At 28.7% G+C, this 24,030-nt stretch overlaps 6 protein-coding genes across 13 annotated transcripts; 1 reads left to right on the top strand and 5 right to left on the bottom strand.

Moving 5' to 3' along the window:
* Window positions 1-32: 32 nt before the first annotated feature.
* On the bottom strand, window positions 33-6,225 carry LOC127071034 (zinc finger MYND domain-containing protein 11). Of its 2 annotated transcripts, XM_051009817.1 has the most exons (9): window positions 5,907-6,225; window positions 5,112-5,176; window positions 2,608-3,020; window positions 2,192-2,522; window positions 1,798-2,111; window positions 1,563-1,595; window positions 948-1,448; window positions 611-793; window positions 33-505 (listed from the first exon to the last, which is right to left on the bottom strand). In XM_051009817.1, exons 3-9 carry the CDS (start codon window positions 3,001-3,003, stop codon window positions 383-385), a joined length of 1,881 nt encoding a protein of 626 aa, XP_050865774.1. In that variant the 5' UTR covers window positions 3,004-3,020; window positions 5,112-5,176; window positions 5,907-6,225; the 3' UTR covers window positions 33-382. The 2 variants fall into 2 exon arrangements, with proteins under 2 accessions (XP_050865774.1, XP_050865775.1); XM_051009818.1 differs by lacking the exon at window positions 1,563-1,595.
* A 305-nt stretch (window positions 6,226-6,530) lies between these two features.
* LOC127071037 (uncharacterized) lies at window positions 6,531-8,277 on the bottom strand. The gene is made up of 2 exons (XM_051009826.1): window positions 7,036-8,277; window positions 6,531-6,960 (listed from the first exon to the last, which is right to left on the bottom strand). The coding sequence occupies exon 1, from the start codon at window positions 8,071-8,073 to the stop codon at window positions 7,042-7,044; it is 1,032 nt and encodes a 343-aa protein (XP_050865783.1). The 5' UTR covers window positions 8,074-8,277; the 3' UTR covers window positions 6,531-6,960; window positions 7,036-7,041.
* A 54-nt stretch (window positions 8,278-8,331) lies between these two features.
* LOC127071045 (60S ribosome subunit biogenesis protein NIP7 homolog) lies at window positions 8,332-11,406 on the bottom strand. Its single transcript, XM_051009839.1, has 5 exons — window positions 11,265-11,406; window positions 9,189-9,392; window positions 8,856-9,081; window positions 8,625-8,765; window positions 8,332-8,552 (listed from the first exon to the last, which is right to left on the bottom strand). The coding sequence occupies exons 2-5, from the start codon at window positions 9,242-9,244 to the stop codon at window positions 8,433-8,435; spliced, it is 543 nt and encodes a 180-aa protein (XP_050865796.1). The 5' UTR covers window positions 9,245-9,392; window positions 11,265-11,406; the 3' UTR covers window positions 8,332-8,432.
* On the bottom strand, window positions 9,462-16,493 carry LOC127071036 (tyrosine-protein phosphatase corkscrew-like). 2 transcript variants are annotated; one of them, XR_007784814.1, is made up of 13 exons: window positions 16,316-16,493; window positions 15,790-15,912; window positions 15,499-15,693; window positions 15,203-15,365; window positions 14,964-15,076; window positions 14,575-14,846; window positions 14,423-14,502; window positions 14,159-14,338; window positions 13,905-14,081; window positions 13,562-13,778; window positions 13,329-13,480; window positions 13,108-13,254; window positions 9,462-12,254 (listed from the first exon to the last, which is right to left on the bottom strand). XR_007784814.1 is itself a non-coding variant. In XM_051009825.1 (12 exons), exons 1-12 carry the CDS (start codon window positions 16,327-16,329, stop codon window positions 13,201-13,203), a joined length of 1,740 nt encoding a protein of 579 aa, XP_050865782.1. In that variant the 5' UTR covers window positions 16,330-16,493; the 3' UTR covers window positions 9,462-13,200. The 2 variants fall into 2 exon arrangements, 1 of the variants encoding a protein (XP_050865782.1); XM_051009825.1 differs by having other exon boundaries at window positions 9,462-13,254.
* A 129-nt stretch (window positions 16,494-16,622) lies between these two features.
* LOC127071031 (DNA polymerase delta catalytic subunit) lies at window positions 16,623-21,853 on the top strand. 5 transcript variants are annotated; one of them, XM_051009806.1, is made up of 14 exons: window positions 16,623-16,776; window positions 16,928-17,030; window positions 17,187-17,228; window positions 17,549-17,660; window positions 17,744-17,916; window positions 17,998-18,257; window positions 18,358-18,584; window positions 18,650-18,816; window positions 18,896-19,141; window positions 19,235-19,537; window positions 19,606-20,076; window positions 20,146-20,552; window positions 20,625-21,278; window positions 21,371-21,853. In XM_051009806.1, exons 1-14 carry the CDS (start codon window positions 16,724-16,726, stop codon window positions 21,465-21,467), a joined length of 3,315 nt encoding a protein of 1,104 aa, XP_050865763.1. In that variant the 5' UTR covers window positions 16,623-16,723; the 3' UTR covers window positions 21,468-21,853. The 5 variants fall into 5 exon arrangements, with proteins under 5 accessions (XP_050865763.1, XP_050865765.1, XP_050865764.1 ...); XM_051009808.1 differs by having other exon boundaries at window positions 20,625-21,285; window positions 21,371-21,481; XM_051009807.1 differs by lacking the exon at window positions 17,187-17,228.
* A 583-nt stretch (window positions 21,854-22,436) lies between these two features.
* Window positions 22,437-23,842, bottom strand: LOC127071044 (ADP-ribosylation factor-like protein 1). 2 transcript variants are annotated; one of them, XM_051009837.1, is made up of 5 exons: window positions 23,599-23,842; window positions 23,429-23,528; window positions 23,092-23,208; window positions 22,873-22,984; window positions 22,437-22,777 (listed from the first exon to the last, which is right to left on the bottom strand). In XM_051009837.1, the coding sequence occupies exons 2-5, from the start codon at window positions 23,482-23,484 to the stop codon at window positions 22,568-22,570; spliced, it is 495 nt and encodes a 164-aa protein (XP_050865794.1). In that variant the 5' UTR covers window positions 23,485-23,528; window positions 23,599-23,842; the 3' UTR covers window positions 22,437-22,567. The 2 variants fall into 2 exon arrangements, with proteins under 2 accessions (XP_050865794.1, XP_050865793.1); XM_051009836.1 differs by having other exon boundaries at window positions 23,670-23,841.
* Window positions 23,843-24,030: the final 188 nt, after the last annotated feature.

Here is a 24,030-nt window from a genome sequence, read left to right as displayed (position 1 = left end):
ATCGATAGTTTCTCTAAAAACATAAGTTATAGATTTTTAATTTGAAATCAGTAATTGTAAAATGTTGTATCATATAAAAAAACAACAATTGTACAAATTGAATAAAAGAATTAATAACTTATATTGTTAAATATAAAATAGTATGGTCGAAAAATATAAATTTATGCATAAAAAATACTTCCATTTAAGAAGGAAGTCTACAAGAAGAAAATAGATTAGTGTCAAGAATATATATATATATATATATATATATATATATATATATATATATTACTGTGCTTTTATCTTTTTTCAACAAAAAAGAAAAAAAACAAACATGATATTTCTTATAGATTTTCATAATAAAATCATTATTATAAGACTTATTACACCTCCTATTTAATTAGCGTTTACGTCGACAGACCCTTTTGTGTTCACGTTGCCAGTGAACCTGTTGACAATCAGTACTGCAGTAAGCTGTGTTCCAGCAACAATGATATATAGCTTCAGCTTCACAGTTGTAACACTGTAATTACATAACGAGTATTAATTAAAACGTATGTGTGTGTTGTTGTTGTTGTCGCTGTTGTTAAAACATAAACAATTATAAATATGTATATGCAAAAAATACCCATTGTTTCTTTTTAATTTCAGATATAATCTGTTGATGTCTATCAGTTAGTTGCCTCAACTCTTTGGCATGTTCTGCTTGAAGTCTTTCCATTTCTCTGCATTTGTCAAGTTCCAATTCTCGTCGTAGTTTTTCTAACGCCGTTGTTATAGGTTGTTCAGAAGTCCTACGTTCCCTTTTTATCTGCAACATTTTTTTCATAAGAAATAAGAACAACATTTTGCAGAAAAAATCGGTATCGTGTTATATTAACGCACGTTTTACATGTTATATAATAAAATATACTTTTTTTAGACATCATAATTTTTTTTTATAATATATTATTAGTTAAATATACCTTTGCTGGTATTACTTCTGTTTGAATTTGCTCTGTTTGCACGAGAACACATTTAGATCTTGGTTCTTGAGAACTAGATGTTACCATGTCTTCTTGAGATCCCTCCTTCTTTAAACCTTGTGGACATGTACTGGATATTTCTCTTGTAGGTTCATCCTCTGCTACTGGCAAGTGTGGGACTTGTCTTTCTTCACTTCCAGCTTTACTTCTTGGAGATTTATTTCCTTTGGTCTCTTGAGATACTGTTAATTCTCCATGACCATCAGTACTTAGACGTTCGACTTTAACTCTTAAATCTTTTATAATCTGTTTCGTTGTATTGCTGTTGTGAGAAGTTTCTTTCAAACTTGCTGAATCTACATGCCGAATTTTTGCAGCTTTGGGTCCATCATAGTCACTGCCACCATCTATGTCTTCAATATTCTTGCCCGACTTTTGTAGTAAGTGTTGATGATGTTTCAATTCTTCAAAAGCTCTGTTCCATGCCGTTGATCTCTTTATCTATGAAATAATAGTAGTAAATAGTGTGAAAAAAATGTATCATTGCAAAATTGAAATTGAAATGCAATGATAGGACAATTACTCGCATTTTTTTTATTTCCTTATAGGCATTACCTTCATTTCTTTCCACTTTCCCTTTTCCGAAGGCTATGCAAGAATTCGTTGTTAAGATAGTTATTTATCTAAGTGCAACAACAATTTTTAAATCGGTTTTCTCTCAACTGTTCTCTCCTATCATGTCAGTGATATAATAGACTGTTAACTGCATGTAACCTAAACCGAGAATTTTCAAAGTGGTCGCGTAATAGTTTCGCGTGTATAATCAAAGGATACCGCAACGCGTGTTTACCTGTAAAGTTTGTAAGCTGACGCTAATCGGCCGAATAAAAACTTTTTCTATGTTAGCCCGCATGTGATGTCCCCCAAAGAATCGAACATCGTAGACATTGCCATTAATTTGCATAACTTTGGCTGGCCAATAAGGATATCCTTTTTGTTTAGCATAAACAAGTTGATGCGGTGGGTTGCATGGTATACAGAACCACATTTTCTCCGATTTCTCATTCGATATTCGGTAACAGTCTGCACACCGACGAATTTCTTGAAGATCATAACAGCAATCTTGATACATTGTGTTGCCCATTTCCCCGATTATACTGTGAGCTATAAAATTTGTAATAAATATATAATAAAATACATAGTATATATAGTAATGTATAACTTTTAGAAGTTAAATATTCTACCTCCATGATATAAAAGAATATTATGCAGAATATTGTGTGCATCTGCTTGAAATTCCACTAAATTATTGTATTCGTTCTTGTTAGTTTTGGAATCCATAACTGCCAAATCCATATGTTTTTTTATAAGAAAACCTGGACGCCATGCATCTTCACCTTCACTTATCCAAGTAGGTCCAGAAAACCCACTTGGTGGTGTAACAACAGGATCGTTATTAAAAACTATAGTTCGATTCGTAATTTCTAGTGGTAATTTTGCTTTTAAATGACCACATGTAAAGCTAAGTATATGATTGAGATCAGATTTATCTGGATATGTGTCAGTATTTATTTTCTGAAAAATATTTATATTTGTTATTCATTTTATATTAAAAATTTAATATCTTATAATATTTTTAAGTTATTATTATTATATTAACCTCGCAAAAGTCACAAACTTTTAATTTTGTATTTGTAGGCACATGACAACTAAGATGATATACTCTGTAACATTGTTGACAAGATTCTACTAATCCAGCTTTTTGGCATTTATAACAATACCAATCATGATCGCTATTTCCTGGTGATTCTATGGGTAATCTGTAACTTTCTTGTTCAATTCCTGTTTTTGATGGTACTTTTTTTAATAAAACAAGATTATCTTCTACAGCTTTGTTCAATTCTTCTTGAGCTTGCTGTTCCGTAATTCCATAAACACGTGCCAAATGTCGTACCATGCGATCATTGCTAGGTAAACTTCTTTGATGTACTGTAATTTTTATGGCATCCCATATACGTTGAGTCATAAAAGGATCTGTTCTCCGACGTATGGACATGATTATTGTGAACCAAACTGCAAATAAAAATAAAATAATAACTATAAAACATTAATACTTCATTAATAACAAAATTATTAATTGCATTATATTTCCATGGTATAATTAAGGATATAATTAAAATATTACATCATAAAATAGTATTTATAGAAATTATTTTTTGTCAGATAATATTTATTGCAAGCATTATATCTTTATTTAAATGTATTATCTATATAATAGTATCAGACCCTCATATTCACTACCCACATGCAATAGCTTTACCAGAGATTAACAGTAGTCAGATGAGTTAGTTACAGTCTAGAAATTCTTTTAGTGACAGTATCCAGGCAAGTGACTTGTATATAACAAAATATTATTTTTTACAAAAAATTTAAATGTATTAAAAGTGTAATAGTTTTGATAGTATAACAAAATGAACGTCATAACTATAGGTGTAGCAGGATATATTCTACTATTCTTTAATTTTTTTGTACTAATAATACTTATAAAAAAAAAGTTTAAGTGTCAATCAGTGTCTTCATTTTATATCTTGTCAACATCTGACGTATTAAATTCAGTTCTCACAGCAATAGTGCTACTCATAAATCATGCTGATATGATGGCCAATACAAATTATTTCCATAAAAATAAGCGGATTTTAAATATAAATACTCAAAATAAATATTCAGATACATTTTTACAATTTTATGAAACATATAACTTATCTGGCATAAATTATTTTAATCTAACGGCATGTAATACTAAAAATCTGCTGATGCACAATGCTATGTTTTTAATGCCTTTTACAAATGCATTTATATCACTAATAACATTTTCTATACAATGTAATTTAAGTGCTACATTTATTAGTGATAAATACAACAATTATTTGCAATCAGAAATAAACATGGAACAAAATCCAATTAGAAATTCTGATAATATTAATAACTCAGAATACCATAACATAGAAGTTGTAAACAAAGGTGATACAAGTCCTAACAATGAAGAATTAATAAGATCAAAAGATGCATACAAAAATACAACTACTTTAAAAATTGAAGAAAAGATACCACAATTTTTTCATAACATAGAATTTAAAAACATTTCTGCAAAAAATAAAAGCATTGTTGGAATGAGTGTATTAAGTCAGTGGTTGATACCAATTGTTTCCACAGGAATTTTATATTTTGCAGACTATCAAAACATAGGTATGATGTTACAAAATGAAAATGCAGAGTGCATGTACGAATCTCCTTTCTCTTTTCATAATTGTTTTACAACAAATGAAGACATGATACATACAGAAGATTCACATTCAAGAATTACGATACCAATCTATAATGATTATGTTAGTGATACAAATTCAATGAAATTATTCAATCTGAATGTAACAGAAAATGAAATAATTTCGAAAGTATATAATATTATGAATTTGGCATTAAACAATACATATAATTTGAAAAATAAAAACTTCAGTGATCTTTCCGATCTAATATACACAAAAAACTATATAGATCCAAATAATAGCATCAATAACATTAATAACACTGATTCTGAAATAAGTTACAACAAATGGATAATAAAAAATGATAATATAACTTATAATTGGTCTAATATTTTTTTTAAACACGAAAATAATCTTCAAATAAAAAATGAAAAGGAAGAACAGATTAAAAAATTACTACTGCCACGGAATGTTTCTTCAATTCAATTAAATTTATTTGAAAAAAATAAAATGAATAAGAATATATCTCAAGATAATGGTCTTATCAATGATGAAAACATGACCACCTTATTGGTAAAAGATAAAAACAGAACAGAACAAGCTTTATTACCAATATCTAAAGAAAAAATTCTTCTGGATATTATTTCACGAATAAAAACTAGTACCTTTAAAGACAATAGAAAGAAAGAAGGAACCAAAATTAAAAAAAGTGGATTACAGTATTATAATATTGAAAATAATATCTCAACAACAGAAACAGTGACAATTACTACAGAACTCTACCAAGATATTGACAAGTTATTTGAGACTACTACAACATGTACCATGGATAAATGCATTATATCAACAAAATTTTTAAGATTATATTTTCTTATGCTTATGTTTATAATATATTTCTTACCAATTATTTTGTCATCCGTTCTACAAGTACGTAGTAAATTTATTTGTCAGAATGTATTAAGTAAACTGAAAGAAAAAAATTCAATTAGATACATTATTTCTCGTAATACTTGTTTCAACATGGAGTATAATAATAAAAGATCTGACCATGCATGTAATCAGATTAAAATATATGACAACATATTACAAGAATCAATACAAGTTAACAGATTATTAAAAACAATTAAAGTGTCTTTAATAATTGGCATAATGTTATGGACACCTATTTTTTTACAAATTATATTCAAAGTATTTTTATGTATCAATGTATCAACATGGATTACAGACTGTACATTTCTATGTGCTACATTTAATGATATCATAAGAAACATTTTTAATCTAAATATAGTTACAATACAAGAAATTCCAAAAAGCTCTAGTAAAAAAGAAAACTCTGTACATCCTAGCAAGTAGATCATTCAATATGTAATATGAATGTACTTATCAATAATCCTACTGTCGTATTATTCTGTACTACAAATATAATATGTTACTATTACTTGTTATTTTATTATAATATTATTTAGTTAAGCTAATTATAAATTCTCCTAATCAACGCTTCATTCCATTGTAGTTTTATGAGTTCATAAAGTAACGTAATTGTATAAAATGGATAAAGATTTAACTACAAAAATACAATTAAATGTAACATCATTAATCAAGTTCATTGTATCACATATTTTTGTAGTACTTTATTTACATAATATTAAACTATTCTAATTTGAATAACTGAAATCTGATGTTCTTGCAAACTTACTTATGTTCGTTAAGATAATGGACGATCCTCTCATGCAACTACTCTATTTGCGAATCAGCGAAAAAATAGAAATCCTGCTTAATCTATCAAAGATCCAATCGATTATTAACACGAATCCTTGAAGGTCGCTAGATTAGAAAAAAGAAACTCTTATCGACGCCCAACAACACGAAACAAAGTGGTAATTAAATGATAAAAGACGCGTACGGATACTGTGCGCACGTCACGAGTCCAACATAACCTCAATGATGCGCACGCAACGGTACGATCGTAATTACCTACTGATGAAATATTTTTTTTTGTAGCTTCACTATTTATAATTTTCTGATGTAGAGAAAATAATTTTTTATATAGAATACAAACTTACGAACTATTTATATTTTTTCTATTTATATTGATTACAATTCGTATGCGTATCGTCAACTAATTCGTTCTATAAAAAATATTACGTATTAATAAAACATTCTTACAAAACCTTATTGTTTTTCAATCGCATAGAAATAAACTTTTATTAATAATTGTCCAAATTATAATTGTATAGAAGGATAACTTATGAACAAATATCGATTCTTTATTACGTCAATAAATTGAAATAATAAAATAATGAAATAAATAAAATAGAAATAATTTTTAAATAGTTTCAAATATCGCTCGTTGCGCGCTATTAACTATCTTTAGTTACCATCTACAATAACCTGCAATATGCTCTTATGATTCATATGAATTTATTGTTTTTTAAACTTATAATCACCCGTAGCTATTAATTACTAAAATGGAATGAATATATATACATCGTCGATTATTATCTAAGCTTTTATTTCGTATATGCCTCTTCGTGCAATATTTCTAAGTTGCTGCGTGTTCTCCGTGCAATATGTTCACATCTGTCATGTCTCTTTCGTACAAAACATTCGTATCTCTTCGTGTATCTTCGTACAGTACGTTCGTGTGCCTTCGTGCAATATTTTCGTGTCTCTTCGTATCCCTTTGTGTAGTACTCCGCGTCGCTTCGTTCGATATATAGTACTTACATTTTGAGCCAATGTGTTAGTTTCTTCGCGCAAAAAAAAAATGATCAATTATCATTTTTAATATAAAAATATAAGAAATTAATGAAACCAATATTTACATTTTTCTACAAGTACTTCTTATCTTCCCATATTGATTTTCCACCAATACACAGTCCACCAGAACAACCAACAGAATAACAAGGTCTATTGCCTAAGTGAGATTTTATACGTACATTAGAAACAGAAGTATCTATTATTAATTTTTCAGGAGTCCAAGAATAATATTCTTCTTTATCGTTAGTCTCACAGTTGTTAGTGAATTTAAGTTTTAATTTAGAGAAAAGATCTTTAGGCAGTCCATCTTGTTCTGCCAACATCGTACAAATTTGAGTCAAATTAATAATGAGATGTGAATCAGGCGGTGTATCCAATTCAGATAACTTAGGTTTTTCATCAGGAAAACAAATTTTTCTTTCTCTTTCTTGCGCTTTTATTAAAGCTTCGTCATAAATAGGGACTTTCATGCATCGAAATTCATCAGGGAAATTTTGATTTTTAAACAACAATGTTTTTTCATCATTTGCAAAGTCAACAATACTATTTTTTCCAACGCATAAAAGTCTTAAAAAAATAGCTATCATTCCAGACATCATACGTTCTTGATTTAATAAAATGAATTTGTTTTTAATAACGTATGGTTTTGGCATGTGATTGGAATCGTTAGTTGCCATCGAAATTTGATCGCATAAACATCCATACAAAGGAATTTCTGCTACGCCTAAAGGATCTTTTATAACTTCGTATGGACATAGGGATATACCTTTTATTTTATAAACATCTAAAGTTAATAGCGAAGATCTCATTGCACTTATTAATTCGTATGGATTTCTTGGAAATAAATATGTTTGTCCACAATTGAAACTTATGATACGAAATTTTGTATCAGTATAAACTTCTTTCGATTTTTCTGTTTTGGTTAGGTTGTATTCATGTTGAAAAATCCTAATTACAGGAAAGTCAATGAATTTAAAATCGACTCCTAACTCAGTTGATTCTTTTTTTTGTGATTTATCTACATAAAGAGTCACATCTTTCACAAAAACTTCTAATGCAAATAATTGTTCGTCGTTTACACTCGTACAATTGTTATTAGTCATGATGAATGCAATCCACAATGCAGTCTTAGAAATTATAACATAATGTTTGTTATTTTTTGTTTGTTTACTTTTTAACTTAAAAATGAATAATTGTACTAAACTAGGATAAAGTGATAATTATACAATGAAAATTTTGACAGGTGTAACTATACTTTCAATTGTTTTTATCTAATTATTAATATATTTTTTATATTATGTAATATCATTCAATTTTGTAAAACTTTAGTATCGATGAAAGTAATAATAAGAATATATATATATATTTACTTATTCATTTTTATATAAAATATAAATGTACATATATATAAATGTAACATCTTAATATTTATGTACAAGGAAATGATTTAAAAACCTAGAAATTATAATAACGTGTCCTCAGATCGAATATATTCCCCAATATCTGCTTGATGGAAACAAATTGTTGCCATAGGATCTGCATTTTTACATTCCAATGTGCTTTTAGCCATTACACCAAATCCCTATTTAATATTTCAAAGATTATTGATATATCTTGTAATTCTATTATTAAAATAACATAATACAATACATACCAAAGGTATATCATTCATAGAAAAAACAATTACACCTTGGTACTGTCCTGTATTCTCTGTTATACGTCCTAAACCAGATTTTAAGACGTGATGTCCATATAAAAATTGTTGTTCTGCCGAAGACTTTACCCAAAGCTTATGCTTAAAATAGAATACAATTAACAATTACTAATTATAATAATTTTTACTAATTATAAAATTAAATGTTTATATATATCTAATTATATTTACTTGAGCATATGGTGCAAGATAATTTAAAGCAGTAATATGCAATTTAAATTTTCCTGATTTAGTAAACTTTCCCAGACATGTACCTAGACTAACTAAATGATCTGGGCTAACTGTATGTGCTAATGACAAAATTTTTTCTGAAACATAATATATTCTATCTTTCTTTTCACGAAAACAATACGTGCCATCTGGTCGGTCTATTAAATTTTTTATATTTTCTCCAATACTGTAAACGAAACAATTAAAAAAATAATTAACAAAAAGAGAAACAATAGAAGCTACTTCAATTAAATTTTAACAATTTACTTATTTATTTTTGAGACAATTACTTACTATTTTTTTAATTTTTCGAACACAAGTTTTGTTCTTTCTTCTGATAAACGTTTCATATTTATTATAAATTAAATCTCACTATAATTTTAAATGCGAATTTTATAAAAATAAATCCAACGCACGACATAAACACAAAGCACGTAAGAATGGTTAGGTTAATCTAACATAACCTCTTTACCATTTTCGACCATGCTGCCGGCAAGTCTACAAGTATCGAACAAATAGGAAATAGTATAAGAAAATTCGATAGTATTGTGAGTAATACATATAATGAACTATTATGATTGGTATTAATATATTAATTAAGACATTAACATTGGCAGTTTATACATAATAATATTATTCCAAAAAAATAAACTATAGAATTATTTTATATTCTCTGAATTCTCGTTTACAACACTACTCTTTTGTCCTATATACTTTTCGAACCAATACTAGGTTTTAATAATTAAAAACTTCTTTTTATTTACATTCATATATTCATTTGTTATTTTATTCTACAGTTTAAATAAATGTGCTTCAGTAATTAGAGAGAGTTTAGGACAATACAGTTTTTTTTTTTTTTCTTAACTATTTAATTATCTTCTTTTGATACTTCTAACTGATATACTTTGAAACATTTTAAGACATTTGAAAAAGAAGGATTTGGTATTTTGATAATTTTTCTTATGTGATTTAATTTTTTTATATATTTTGTGAAGAAACAATTTGTTTACGAATTATATGTTCTCTTGTATACAAATTTACAGGATCATGAAATTTATGTTAGTTATAATGACATATACATACTACATATTATAATAATGACAATCAGAATTTATAAAACTTTCTACAAAATGATGTATTGATTTTAATTTGTAATGTAAATGTTTAACTTAATTCTTTGAATAACTATAACAACACATTGATAAAAAATAATAAGAAAGCGTGTTATTGCATTAAAAATAAAAATAAAAAGATTATAACTAATAAGTATATAAATGTACATTTTAATATAATCCATAAAAAGATTTAAATTTACAAGTATTCATTGAGCTATAAAGTTATTATACATTTATGATTTAAGATCAATAATAATCAATTACTAACATTGGAATTATAAAAGAACATACTTCTTATATTAAAATTTTTATTAAATGTTTATATTAAGATAGGATCTATCAAATGTTTATATATGGTACCAAGAATTCTTTAGAGATTAATATTTTGACAACTATTAAATAAAGTACATCATTACTGTAGAATGTGTATACATATTTAAACTTTTGACAAACATACACTCAAGTACAATAAATTAAAAAGAAAAGCTAGAATTTTTAAGCAGCATTGTCATATGTGCGTATAAGATATTTTATATTAATTAATAAGTCCATAGATGTTAAACAATAAAAGATATTTAAATGATGTATCACATCTTTATATATTTTGCCTCATAAAGCTAGTTCAGGTTATTATTCAATTGGGCAAACTTTTATGCTTCGATTTGAAAGCACATAATAAAAACTTTAATGATAAAATCAATCTTAACTGTTATTAAAAAATATCTATATAGAACTATACAGTCATAGTAAAAAAAAGTATATCTATATAATAATAATATAATCAAAATTGTAAAAATTTGTCTTAGTTATTATGCAATAGTAATTGGATTTTGTAAAACTTTCCACTCACAAAAATCTTTAGGTGTCTTTTTTTTTTATATGAAATTAATACTTATACCTGTCTTCATTCATTTATTATTTTTCAAAGACATTATTTATTATGTTATTAAAATTATCAGTTAATTTATAAAATCAATATTCAAAATTTTATATAATTTGAGATTCATAAAATTTTTGCAAATGAATTTCCAATTAATAAAGTTGAATTTATCTCATAATCTATGTATACGACATAGATATAAGAGTATTAGCAGCATAAAAAAAAACAATTGCATCAAGATTGTATATTTTATAATGAAAGTATTAAATTTTTTAATAAAGATTGCTATCCTGTAGTTCATAAACCATATATAACTTTTATCTTTAAAATATATACTATGGTACAATATGAACAATAGATGTATAATAGACTAACCATTATGATACTGGTGAATAGTTGTTTGCTGCTTCAAATATCATATATATATGTAATTTCTTGATAAATTTGTCTTATTTATGCAATCCTAGTTCTTATTTTCAATAATCTGATTATTTTCTTCCCATAGGAAGTATTATTCTTTACAGGATGTTATGTATTGTCCGTACTTATGTAACTAAGCACATAATCACATTTTACTTGTATCATAATTTCGAATAAATAAAGTATACATACATACATAAATGTACATATACTCTGCAAGGTAATCAATTTATTGTAAAGAAAATATTATGACACAAGTAATAAAACCTCCTATAATTCGCCGAAATTTACTAAACTAATATTTCTCCAAATTGTCTTCGATTTAGGTAAACATTTGTCGATACCTTTCTTCTGATAATCGAAATATTATCGATAATAACAAAGAGTAATGCGTACCAACATTATTATCGATTAACGATAAAATTAGGTTGGCAATGCTGGACAAAATCGCGCACATTTTGTTTTAATGAAAGCGTGATACAAATGGCGGTCATTCCAAGTGCGAATTAGAAAACTTTCGTATTTTAAGCACAAATAAACACGAAACGACGACAATTAAAACTCCAGAATACAGATTTTCTTCGCAGATAATAGACGATCCTTTTCTGTAAGATTATTTACTCGGGAGGTTTTTAATTAAATTCAGATATTTAATCCATCTGATCTTTTCAATTCTACGAAACGTATTATAATTTCGTTTATAATCTCTGTCAAGGTTAAATTCCTGTAGTGAATCACTGTATACTTGGCCTCCATCATCGTTTATCTTTCTCGTAGAACACACACACTTTACCTTGCTGACTTCTTCTATTTTTCTTCAACGAATATAAGCTTTTATACTTATTTCCTTAGCTTCAGAAAATATTAAACGTTGGACTAGGAATAAGCTCGTTTTGATGAAATTCACGACTAGTTATAAGTCGAGACCATTCATTGATGAAACATCTGAAAGGATATTTCTTTCTTATTTTGTTTTAGACGAAGCTCACAAGTATTAGATTTTTGTTTACTTTTTTTTTTCTTTCTTAAGAATCTTTATGTAAAGATTTGAACGTTTTAACATGTGTAAGTACTTGAGTGCATGTGAGTATGCACATACGGCATATCATACATACAATTCTGCGATTCATAGCACTGTCTCCATGTTTCTTTCGTGAGTTTTCTTCCTAGTCGGAAGATCGTTTAATAATTTGTTTTCTGTTGCGTGTATCGGGATTATAAGATATGTATACAGGAGTATTGTTTATGTATTTCGCTCGTATATTAAATCGAATACCTCTTGTGTTTTGTACTATTAGGAAAATGTATACATTCGCGACTTGTTTATATAACAGTTTCGCCCGAACATTTCTATCATCAAGACACGAGTTATTTTGTCCAATTTCCTTGTTGAAATTTATCGTATTTCCTTTTATAATTACTTATATTTTTATTTCTGTCGGAATTTCACATCTTTACCATTTTATATATATATATATATATATATATATATATATATATACACATATATATACACACATAAACATACGTTAATTATTTAAAAGTTGTTTTTATTCCGAGATAGAATCTTGGTAGTCTTAACCTCTTTTTTTCGATTGAGAGTTTCCCTCTTCAACGCGAGCTAGGCAATGAAATAAATTATCATCTTTGTTTCTTTCACTTCTTTTTCCCCGATAACTACGCTTTCTCGGTTCTGGCGAATTACACCTATCACGTGATAATCGATTTAACTGCTCAATTCTTAATAATGTTAATAAGCGAACCGAGATACCAGTTACGTCGGTGAAAACCATCTTACTTTTAAAACATTTACTTTTCTGCGATGAGAGAATTGGTTTGAGCAGCTTCCCGCGGCTCATTCCTCGTCGTATTCGCTACACGATCTTAACATTCAATACCGTCGTAATCGGATATTAGTATATTCACGACCTAACTGAAGTGATTTCTGTGGAAAACAGATACAAAAGGTTATTATAAAATGATAACAGATTATTAGAAATTTTACGATATCAATATTACCTGTTCAGCTTGCATTCTCTGAGATACAGTCTCAATGTAATGTAAGACCGCGAGATAAACAAATTTATATTGTGCTTCAGTCTGTACCATACCTGATCTCTGAGAACGTACTCTTTGAATCGTTCGTTGAATATCAATTTCACAATCGAGACCTATCACGATTAATAATATAAATACAGCTTAGTTATGTACAGTGAGATATTGTTAGATTACAAATAATCGAAGATAATTACCATGGCGTTTAATTTGATCCAAAATCATATCAATAACAATAAAAGTTCCAGTTCTTCCTATTCCAGCGCTACAATGAACAAGAATCGGCCCCATGCTTGGTGCATTTTGAGTATTCGATGCAACAGCTGCAGCTATCAATTCTTGTCTAGCATTTACGTCATGAAGAAAGTTTAAAACACAACCAGGATCTGATGGTACACCATGATCAGGCCATGCCTATAAATCAGTTTGAGAATAATATTATTAATGTAATATTTTAAATGACTGTATTATTGTAATATGCAGCAAGATTCTCATAATCTTTTACGAACTATAATCAATGGTAGAAAGAAAAATAATAACTTGAAAATGGTAATGGAATATTCTTCTGGCAACCATGAAGTTTGGCTTGTTTCCTTGTAATAAAAATTCACGTAAAGTATAATCTGCTGTTACAGTACAAGAAAGAGCATGAACTTTCCATGTGCCTCCATATTCTGCAATTTCTCCCTCTTCGGGCCAATATCGAGCACATTTGTTCTAAAAAGCAATGATATGTGTATTACCATTTACTACATATTATTATCTATTATTTAAGAAATTTTTTTTTAACGCACTTTTCCTCTTTCCATTTCTTTCGTTGTCATAACGATTACTCGAGTGTTTTCTTGATACACCATGTGCCAAAAGTCTCCAATGGTATTTGGAAGACAACCTTGTGTAGCAATATAACATTTATTAAACTGGCCAACATCGTTTCCACTGATACCAGGTACAGCTCCATCGCCTTCTTCATTCTGCAAACAATACTTGTTATATGTAATAGATGTAAAGTTTACACGCACGCACGCACTTATATTTATATGATATATAAATTATACCCTGATATAATTAGCATTGATATAATCTGATCCAGGTACATTAGGATCAACATCCTTCAAGCGTACTCTCGTGTGATCAACTGTAAGTAATTATACAATGTATAATCTAGGAACGAAGAAACACCTTCTGAAGTCTTTATAATGTATCTTACATGGTAAAATATTTTTATATCGATTTTTAGCTCGATTTTCTAATCTTAAACCTTCTTTCCTGGAAAACAAATGACGACATTCTAGTTGTTGTAACGATTCGAATTCTTCCCAAAAGCCTGCTTTTCCTTTACCACGACCTGTACTGCCTTCATTAGTATCCGTCGCGCCATTTCGACATAATAATCCGTTAGAACACCCGTTTTCTTTGTGTAACTGTCTAACTCTGCTTTCAATTCCACTAGCATTTATACGAGTTGCATTGAATGGTTGTCTAATAGAGAAAATAGACATTAAAATTTTTATTAAAAAAATTGTAATTGTAGAAGTATACAAGTAGTATACAAGTAGTTCATTAACATAGAAAAAACATAATAAGAAATATTCGTACCTGAGATGAACAACACTTCCACTTGTTTCAACCATTGGATTACGTTTATAATGTTCTATAAGATCACTAAGACTGTCAAATTTATCCCCTCCTCCCACATCATATTTATTATCCTACAATAGGGATTAATTTTATAGATTATAAACGATCGGATATAAAGTGATATAAATTAATGTAATCTGATCCAAATAGGATAAAAATATAGAATAATAACGTTATATAGCACAAATATAATTAACCTGAGATCGTATCATAACATGTGTAACACGGTCATCAGTACGAACTGATAATACAAAGTCACCAGGTTTGCTCTGTGATTCACGAACTAGAAAAGATCCATTTTTTCCCCTTTCCATCATCAATCTTTCTGCTTCCTTTGCTGATAAATGGCCATGGAACCACCTTTACCCATATTTTACTATTAACATACCATGCTATATGTGCGCATTTAAAGTAATAATAGAAGATTTTTATACTAACATATTAAATTGCAGTTCAAAAAGGGTTACACCTTTTATTGTATACTATACAATACCTTTCAGTTGTTGGATCAGCACAATTCAAAGGATATTTCAATTCTATTATCTCTCCATTTTTTTTACGAAGCTGGCCACCATTTTCCATGTAAAATTGTACAAGTTCTGATAACGTAGCAAATTTTTCACCTCCATAAAGATCATAAAAGTCTCCTGTATTTTGTATTTTAATATGAGTCACTTCACCATTTCGTCTAAGGACAAGGAAAATTATATAAATTAGTAATATATATTTTTTATTTCATATATTTTAATATATAAATTGAAGGAAAGTAATTTTGTATTATTACCTTACAGATAATGTAAAATCACCAGGATTGGATGAACTTGGACGTGCCAGAAAGGAACTATCATAACCTCGTTCCATTAATAAACGCTCTGCCTCTAATCCTGATATGTTAGGGTGAAACCATCTGTAATTAAAATTATTTATTTTAATTCTTAGACAAAGCTATATATAACACAACTTCAAAAATTAAATAATTAATATTCTATTACATCAATGAGATATCAGATTTTTAAAAAACATTGTTGTAAACAATGGTAATACATAATATTCCATGAAATACGCAACGTAGAAATTTATTTTCTTTGCAAAAAATTATGATAGTCTTGCAATTTGTAAAAAATTAAAAAAATTACCTTTTAAATGTGATAACATACAAAAAGGATTGTTTAATTTTAACACTGACACTTTATTTGCAAGTATGTCTGACTAACCTGCTGTTGTGCCGACGATACGTAAAATTGTTCTCGGAATGTCCATGAATTACGATAATCGTATTTTCTTTATACAAGTATAAAAACATGTCTTACCTGCGGGATGCCATGTCGCAATTACAACTACGCCCTGCTTGTAATTAATTCTTCATTGTAACACATTGAAATTCACAGTGGCGACCACAAAATTCTAAATACTTTAACTAAACATTAACTAAGCACTATAACGCTGTTTGACATAATTCATTTTACATAGTACACCACCGCATACTAGAAGGACCAACTCATATTTATTTTCTCTCATTTAATATACTTTTCAGTCAGAAGATGGCGCAAGGCGAAACGATCAGCGCCATCTGTGACGGAAATAAAGGAATAAAAATTCCCGCTGTATTGTACAAGTTCGAGCGGGATGAGTTAGTTGCTTTATCTGGGTGCAAGTAAAATATTGTGTTTTTCTTTTGTTTTTGTGCATTTAAAGTGTTAGAAATCAAATTATTTGAAATGATTAGAAGACAGTATTCGGGGCCTGGAGCTACGAAAAAAGCCAAATTTAGGTATCTTGTAGAATATTTCAAATAGAATTGATCATAACCTTATCTTATTGCGTCGAACTTATAAAAATTTCACATTCATTCAGAATTTATTAATTCATGTATTTTTTTTTTTTAAATAATAAAATTATATTTACGCAATGTTAATTTTTAGTCAAAATGACGATGAAGATGATTACCCTGGTTCATTTGAAGCCGAATTGGCTACTATGGATGATATGGATGATCAATTTGATTTAACACAAATCATTGGTGAAGTAAGTTAATGTTTATATACAAATATAATAATTAAATATAATAATAAGATTTTCAATTATTTCGAATAAATTAAGATATATATCTTAGCAATTTTAAACTATGTATTACATAAGGTTGAAATGTCTATTATTAAATATATAAATTTTATTCTTTAGCCTATTGACAACTGCGAAATGACAAATGAAAAGCCAAAAGCAGTGAGTTAATATGGTATTGATAATTGCCAGTTCTTTTCAATACATACATATCATACTCACATGATTGTTTATATATATTTTTTTAACTGATAAAAGTTTCACACATTAATTCATTTTTTAATTGTTTTATATCACAAATGCTTGCTTTATATGTTTTATTTTCTAAGCTATGCAATCATATTATTTACGTAATGTGTCAAATTTAAGAGTATTGTTATATCAGATTTTATTAATGTATTTATTTGTCTATAATGCATTCATAATATCCTAACATATATACAGATTTTGTGATATTTAGTTAATTCAAGATATTATTATAGGGTCCAGAACAAGAAAATATATCTGTAAAATGGAATAGACCGCTTCCACCAGATTTAAATCCACAAATTGATACATTAACATTTCAACAGATAGATATTGATCATTATATAGGTAAAAAACATTGAAATTAAATTATATTTATGAAATATGATTAACTTAATTGTTCATTTCATCATTAATTATTATTTAAAAAGGTCAGCCATTACCAGGAATGCCAGGTAGTAAATTTGGTCCTGTTCCAATTATGAGAATGTTTGGTGTTACTGAACAAGGAAATTCTATTTGTTGTCATGTTCATGGATTTTGCCCATACCTATTTGTAACAGCACCACAGAACTTTACAAATGCTCATTGCAAACCTTTTAAGGTATACTATAGAAAACATTCTTTGAAATTTATATAAATATTATCAATGTAGAGTTTGTATAACCACCATAATTTACTACAGGATGCACTTGATCAAGCTGTTAAAAAAGATATGAAATCAAATCAAAATAACATTCAAGAAGCTATTTTAGCTGTTGAAATTGTATATAAACAAACAGTATATACATATACAGGAAATGACAAAAATGCATTTTTGAAAATTACTGTTGCACTTCCAAAATTAATAGCACCCTGTAAGAGATTGCTTGAAAAAGAAATTGTTTATAACGAATTTAATCATACTTATACACCCTTTGAAACAAATATTGATTTTGATATCAGGTATAAATAATATTAATTTTTTATATAAAATATCATTGTATTATGAAAGGATTCTTAAATTGGATTTTTTTTTTCTTTTTTCTTTTATTATACTTAACAGATTTATGGTAGATACGTCAGTTGTAGGCTGTTGTTGGATTGAACTACTACCAAATACATGGAAATTACGAGGTCAATATGGACATACATTGCCAGTAATATCTAGATGCCAGTTGGAAGTAGATGTTGCATGGGATACTTTTATAGCTCATGCAGCAGAAGGTGAATGGTCTAAAGTTGCACCATTTAGAATACTTAGTTTTGATATTGAATGTGCAGGAAGAAAAGGTATATATAATACTTAATAAAATTGATTTTTTTTGTTACCTTGCTTATCATATACTTGTTTGTAGGTATATTTCCTGAACCTAATCATGATCCTGTTATACAAATTGCGAATATGGTAATCAGACAGGGAGAAACAGAACCATTTCTACGAAACATATTTACTCTTAATACATGTGCACCTATTGTCGGTTGTCAAGTACTTAGTTTTAACAAAGAAGAGGAACTTTTACAGGTACTTTGGAATAACAACAAATATATATATATATATTCTCTATATAACATCAATATTATTAATTAGTTTCGTTTTCTAGAAATGGGCTGAATTTGTACGACAGTTAGATCCTGATATTTTTACAGGATATAATATTAATAATTTTGATTTTCCATATTTACTTAATCGCGCGAAATATCTTAATGTGAAGGACTTTGAATATCTTGGTAGAATCAAAAATATAAAGTCTATAATCAAAGATCAGATATTGCAGAGTAAACAAATGGGACGACGTGAATACAAAGTTATAAACTTTGAAGGCAGAGTACCATTTGACTTACTCTTGGTAAGGAAATTAAGAAACAATTGATATATAAAAAAAAAAAAACACGTTTGTGTATTATTTTAGTACTATATATTCTTTTTATATGTATTTTAGGTATTAGTAAGAGATTATAAATTGAGGTCCTATTCTTTGAACGCTGTTTCTTATCATTTTTTACAAGAGCAAAAAGAAGATGTGCATCATAGTATTATCACTGATCTGCAAAATGGTAATGCACAGACTCGAAGGCGTCTTGCTGTGTATTGTTTAAAAGATGCATATTTACCATTAAGATTATTAGACAAATTAATGTGTATAATTATTTATATGGAAATGGCGAGAGTTACTGGTGTTTCTTTGATGAGTTTATTAACTCGAGGGCAACAAATTAAAGTTGTTTCTCAACTTTTGAGAAAGGTATACTAAATATTTATAAATAATGCGTATATATATATCTTTTTTTTTTTATGTCTATATGTTTATAGATGCGAGAAAAAGATTATTTAATGCCAGTACACACGGGACGTGGCTCGGATGAACAGTTTGAAGGAGCTACTGTTATAGAGCCAAAACGTGGTTATTATAGTGATCCTATAGCTACATTGGATTTCAGTTCCCTGTATCCTAGTATTATTATGGCTCATAATCTATGCTACACAACTTTATTAACGCCTGACAAACAAAATAAATATGATTTAAAAACTGACGAAGTTACGCGTACTCCAAGCAAATCATTGTTTGTAAAATCTACTGTTAGAAAAGGGTTGCTTCCTGAAATTTTAGAAAATCTTTTAACAGCCAGAAAAGTTGCTAAAGCTGAATTAAAGAAGGAAACTGATCCGCTTAAACAAAAAGTCTTGGATGGCAGACAATATGCTTTGAAAGTATCGGCAAATTCTGTCTATGGATTTACAGGTGCACAGATGGGAAAGTTACCGTGTTTGGAAATTTCTGCTGTAGGTACAACTCGTTGATATTATGATTATATATATACAGTAGAACAATAATAATCTAATTTATTACAGAGCGTTACTGCTTACGGACGCACTATGATAGAAAAAACGAAACACGAAGTTGAACAACATTACTGTATTAACAATGGTTACAAAAACGATGCTGTTGTTATTTATGGCGATACAGATTCTGTCATGGTTAAATTTGGCGTGAAAAAGATAGAAGAAGCTATGGAACTAGGTAAAGAAGCTGCAGAGTATGTTACGTCAAAATTTATTAAACCCATCAAATTGGAATTTGAAAAAGTCTATTTTCCCTATCTTTTAATAAACAAGAAAAGATACGCGGGTCTTTACTTTACAAAGCCCGATAAATATGATAAAATGGATTGTAAAGGTTTAGAAACAGTGAGAAGAGACAATTGTCCTTTAGTGGCAAACATGATGAACACCTGTTTGCAAAAATTACTTATTGATAGGTATGTAGTACGTTATGTATGTTGTATAATTTAACGATGTTGTATTTTCACGTATTTTTTTTTTATCCGTAGGAATCCCGATGATGCTATTGATTATGCCAAACAAATAATAAGCGATCTTTTGTGTAATCGTATCGACATTTCGCAGTTGGTTATCACAAAAGAGTTAACAAAGACTGACTATGCGGCGAAACAAGCACACGTTGAATTAGCAGCCAAGATGAAGAAGCGCGATGCAGGAACTGCACCAAAACTTGGTGATCGTGTTCCATATGTATTTATAAGTGCCTCTAAGGGTACTCCAGCTTATCAGAAAGCTGAGGATCCTATATTTGTATTAGAAAATAGTATTCCCATTGATACAACATATTATTTAGAAAATCAATTATCGAAACCATTAGTACGTATTTTTGAACCAATTCTTGGTGAAAAAGCGCAATCGTTACTTTTAAAAGGGGATCATACTCGTACGAAAATTGTTGCTACTTCTAAAGTAGGTGCATTGGCAGCGTTCACACGTAAGAAAGAAACGTGTATTGGTTGTAAAGCTGTTTTGCCATCGAAAAGAGAAAAAATGGCTGTGTGCGAGTATTGTGAAACGCGCGAAGCAGAAATTTATCAAGCTGAAATATTAGTGGAAAGAAAATTAGAGGAAAAGTTTTGTAGACTATGGACAGAGTGTCAAAGATGTCAAGGAAGCTTACATCAAGAAGTTTTGTGTACTAGGTAAATTGTAAATATTTTCTTGAAACATTGCTAAATACGTGAGCGTGTGTTTATATATATATATATATTTTTTTTTTCTATTTTCGTTACAGTCGTGACTGTCCTATATTCTACATGCGGAAAAAGATTCAGTTAGAGTTAGATACTCAAATAAAACGGATCGAAAGATTTGGAATTCCAGAGTGGTAAGAAAGATTCGAAGGAACACTTAAAGTTTATGCTTAGGTATGAGTATTTCCTTAAATTTACTGTTATTCTATAATGGATCTGTAATCTATAATCCATGTTAATTGCTTTTTATATACAATGATATAATTTATTTAGTAATAGATTAATTATTTAGACATTGATAAATAATGGAAATCCAATTATATTATTTTTTATATTGATCGAGATAATGAAAATTTCTAACTCGTTTTTGAACAGAAATTGTTGATACAGAAATATACATGTATATATATATAAAAAATTTTATAATATTGAACTATCATTCAAAATCCATAATATTTATATTGTTACTTTTCACTACGGCAGCATTAATTTTATTTCAGTATTATTATGCAACAATTATATTAAATTACAAACAATTTATAAGATAGTATGCTTAGTTTTTTTTAAACGGTTATATCTTTACATGTCCATTTTATTCTAAATTTCCACTTAGATACTTCATCACTTTACACTCAGCAAACTTATTTATTAGGTATATTATAACTAATGATTATTCATATGTAAATGTAAAACATTAACTAGCTTCATTAATCGTTTTTGCTTTATATCGTTCTGTTAGCATATGAAATTAAGTCTTTATTTGTGACAGTATGTTCCAATATATTAACTTTCATTTACAAATAATATTAAATAGGGAGAAGTAGATCATTATCGAGAAAGTATGCAACTCTACAATCACATAATGATGAAATGATGAAATACTCATCTTAAGAGAAGAGATATAATCATGATATAATTACATTGAAATACAAAGGTATATATTTGTGTATCTTGAAAAAATTAATTATTCTTTATCTTGATTTGTAAGAAAGATAAAATTTCTGACATCTACTATGTCATATATATATATATGTAGTATATATATATATATATTGTGAAAAGTATGGTCAGTTTTGTGATGGTTTTGTATGTGAAAAATGCAAGGTATTTAAAATATAATAATTTTTTAATAAATAAACAAGAATGAGCTTCCCAATTACGTGGGATATTTTAAGTGACAGTCATATGACAAGTCTCTTTATAAGGCTTGAGTAAGAAAAATGACGATGTAATGTAGATCATTTTCTACTCTGTAATGCGTTTGACAGCCAATCCATTGCTTGGTCCAGACCTTCTCCCTTTGTTGCTGAAGTTTTAAATATTTGGAATGTTCTATTCTTAAGTGCATCCAATCCAAGAGCTTGATGCACTTCTGCAACACTTAAACACCCTGCCATGTCTTGCTTGTTTGCCAGTACCACCAAAATGGCACCTTGTAATTCTTCTTCCTTTATAAAGTAAATATCAAATCGTTTTAATTAACGAAGGAACGCGTAACAAGTGCACGACATTATTGACACATGCCAAATACATCTTTGCTTACCCCTAGCATATATATTAGTTCATCTTTTGATATGCCTATTCTGTCTCTATCAGCAGAATCAACCACATATATTATTGCATCCGTATTTGAATAGTAACACCTCCAATATGGCCTGAAACGACAGAGGAATTATCAATATTCGAATAACAATCAAACGATAAGAACCCAATTTCATGTAACATCAGAGTTATCTAGATAAATCATTTACTTAGACTTTACCGTATACTGGTTTGCCCTCCGAGATCCCACACTTGGAATTTTAAATTCTTATATGTAACTTGTTCTACATTAAATCCTATAGTAGGTATCGTAGTTACTACTTCACCAACCTGCAATCTGTCATAAGATTGTCAAATATATACTTGAGAACACGAAGAGCTGACAAATATTGATTGATGATTATCAGCATAGATAAGACATAGCATATATATCACAAAGGTGCAAAGGAAAAATATAAATACGATGATTAACAAATAAGGAAACGATTAAAACTCGTTGGCACTTTAAGCAGATCAATTAAATACGAACTGTCAGTGTTCAAATTGAAATAACGAACCTATACAAAATCGTAGTTTTACCGGCTCCGTCCAAGCCTAAAATTAATATCCGCATTTCTCGACTTCCCAACAAATTACGGAAATAACTGAGCAACCCTCCTGAAAGAGAAAATATTCAAACTTTTATATATGTATCGAAATGATAAAATAAGTCGCATGTTAATCTTACAGTGTTTGTACCCAGCTCTGTAGGCAACCAGAAAAACGCACACGTATACTTTAATTCATGACACAACTCACCCATATCGATAAAATGTTATTTTCAAAACCATGCAGCACCGATTAAAGTTTATTGTCAAATGTGATAACCACGACTGTATCCAAGTAACCGGGGGCGCACACCCCTCTCACTTATCACAGATACGATTTCCTTGCTGACTCGCACGAGAAATCGCACGAAATTCGTCTCACGTCATTGCGCACGCGTTTCACTAATGCATTGAATACAAACCTTTCAAGATGAACGATATTATTTCAAAAACTCCCGCCAGATGCTTGACAGCCCGCGAGAATTCGAATTCTTCAATAAAACAAGGAACGTTTTTTAATTCAAAAAAATAAAGGTTTTCCAAATGTTCGAGAAAAGCCATGTCCAATGGCT

Source organism: Vespula vulgaris, chromosome 20 (assembly GCF_905475345.1).
Source record: "Vespula vulgaris chromosome 20, iyVesVulg1.1, whole genome shotgun sequence".
NCBI lineage: Eukaryota > Metazoa > Arthropoda > Insecta > Hymenoptera > Vespidae > Vespula > Vespula vulgaris.
This window is presented reverse-complemented; position numbering and strand designations above follow the sequence as displayed.

Coding starts and splice junctions, on each gene's coding strand:
- LOC127071034 (XM_051009817.1), bottom strand. CDS start 3,003: ATGTCCATACGTCGGAGAACAGATCCTTTTATGACTCAACGTATATGG. Junction 2,112..2,191: donor TATTCTTTTATATCATGGAG/GTAGAATATTTA, acceptor CAAATTTTATAG/CTCACAGTATAATCGGGGAA. Junction 1,449..1,562: donor GAAAGTGGAAAGAAATGAAG/GTAATGCCTATA, acceptor ATTATTTCATAG/ATAAAGAGATCAACGGCATG.
- LOC127071037 (XM_051009826.1), bottom strand. CDS start 8,073: ATGACTAATAACAATTGTACGAGTGTAAACGACGAACAATTATTTGCA.
- LOC127071045 (XM_051009839.1), bottom strand. CDS start 9,244: ATGAAACGTTTATCAGAAGAAAGAACAAAACTTGTGTTCGAAAAATTA. Junction 9,082..9,188: donor TTCGAAAAATTAAAAAAATA/GTAAGTAATTGT, acceptor TTTCGTTTACAG/TATTGGAGAAAATATAAAAA. Junction 8,766..8,855: donor ATCTTGCACCATATGCTCAA/GTAAATATAATT, acceptor TTCTATTTTAAG/CATAAGCTTTGGGTAAAGTC.
- LOC127071036 (XM_051009825.1), bottom strand. Junction 15,694..15,789: donor GATTTTACATTATCTGTAAG/GTAATAATACAA, acceptor CCTTGTCCTTAG/ACGAAATGGTGAAGTGACTC. Junction 14,847..14,963: donor GGAAGTGTTGTTCATCTCAG/GTACGAATATTT, acceptor TTTCTCTATTAG/ACAACCATTCAATGCAACTC.
- LOC127071031 (XM_051009806.1), top strand. CDS start 16,724: ATGATTAGAAGACAGTATTCGGGGCCTGGAGCTACGAAAAAAGCCAAA. Junction 17,661..17,743: donor AGATATTGATCATTATATAG/GTAAAAAACATT, acceptor TTATTTAAAAAG/GTCAGCCATTACCAGGAATG. Junction 19,538..19,605: donor TTTCTCAACTTTTGAGAAAG/GTATACTAAATA, acceptor ATATGTTTATAG/ATGCGAGAAAAAGATTATTT.
- LOC127071044 (XM_051009836.1), bottom strand. Junction 23,209..23,428: donor AAAACTACGATTTTGTATAG/GTTCGTTATTTC, acceptor ATCTTATGACAG/ATTGCAGGTTGGTGAAGTAG. Junction 22,985..23,091: donor GGAGGGCAAACCAGTATACG/GTAAAGTCTAAG, acceptor CTGTCGTTTCAG/GCCATATTGGAGGTGTTACT.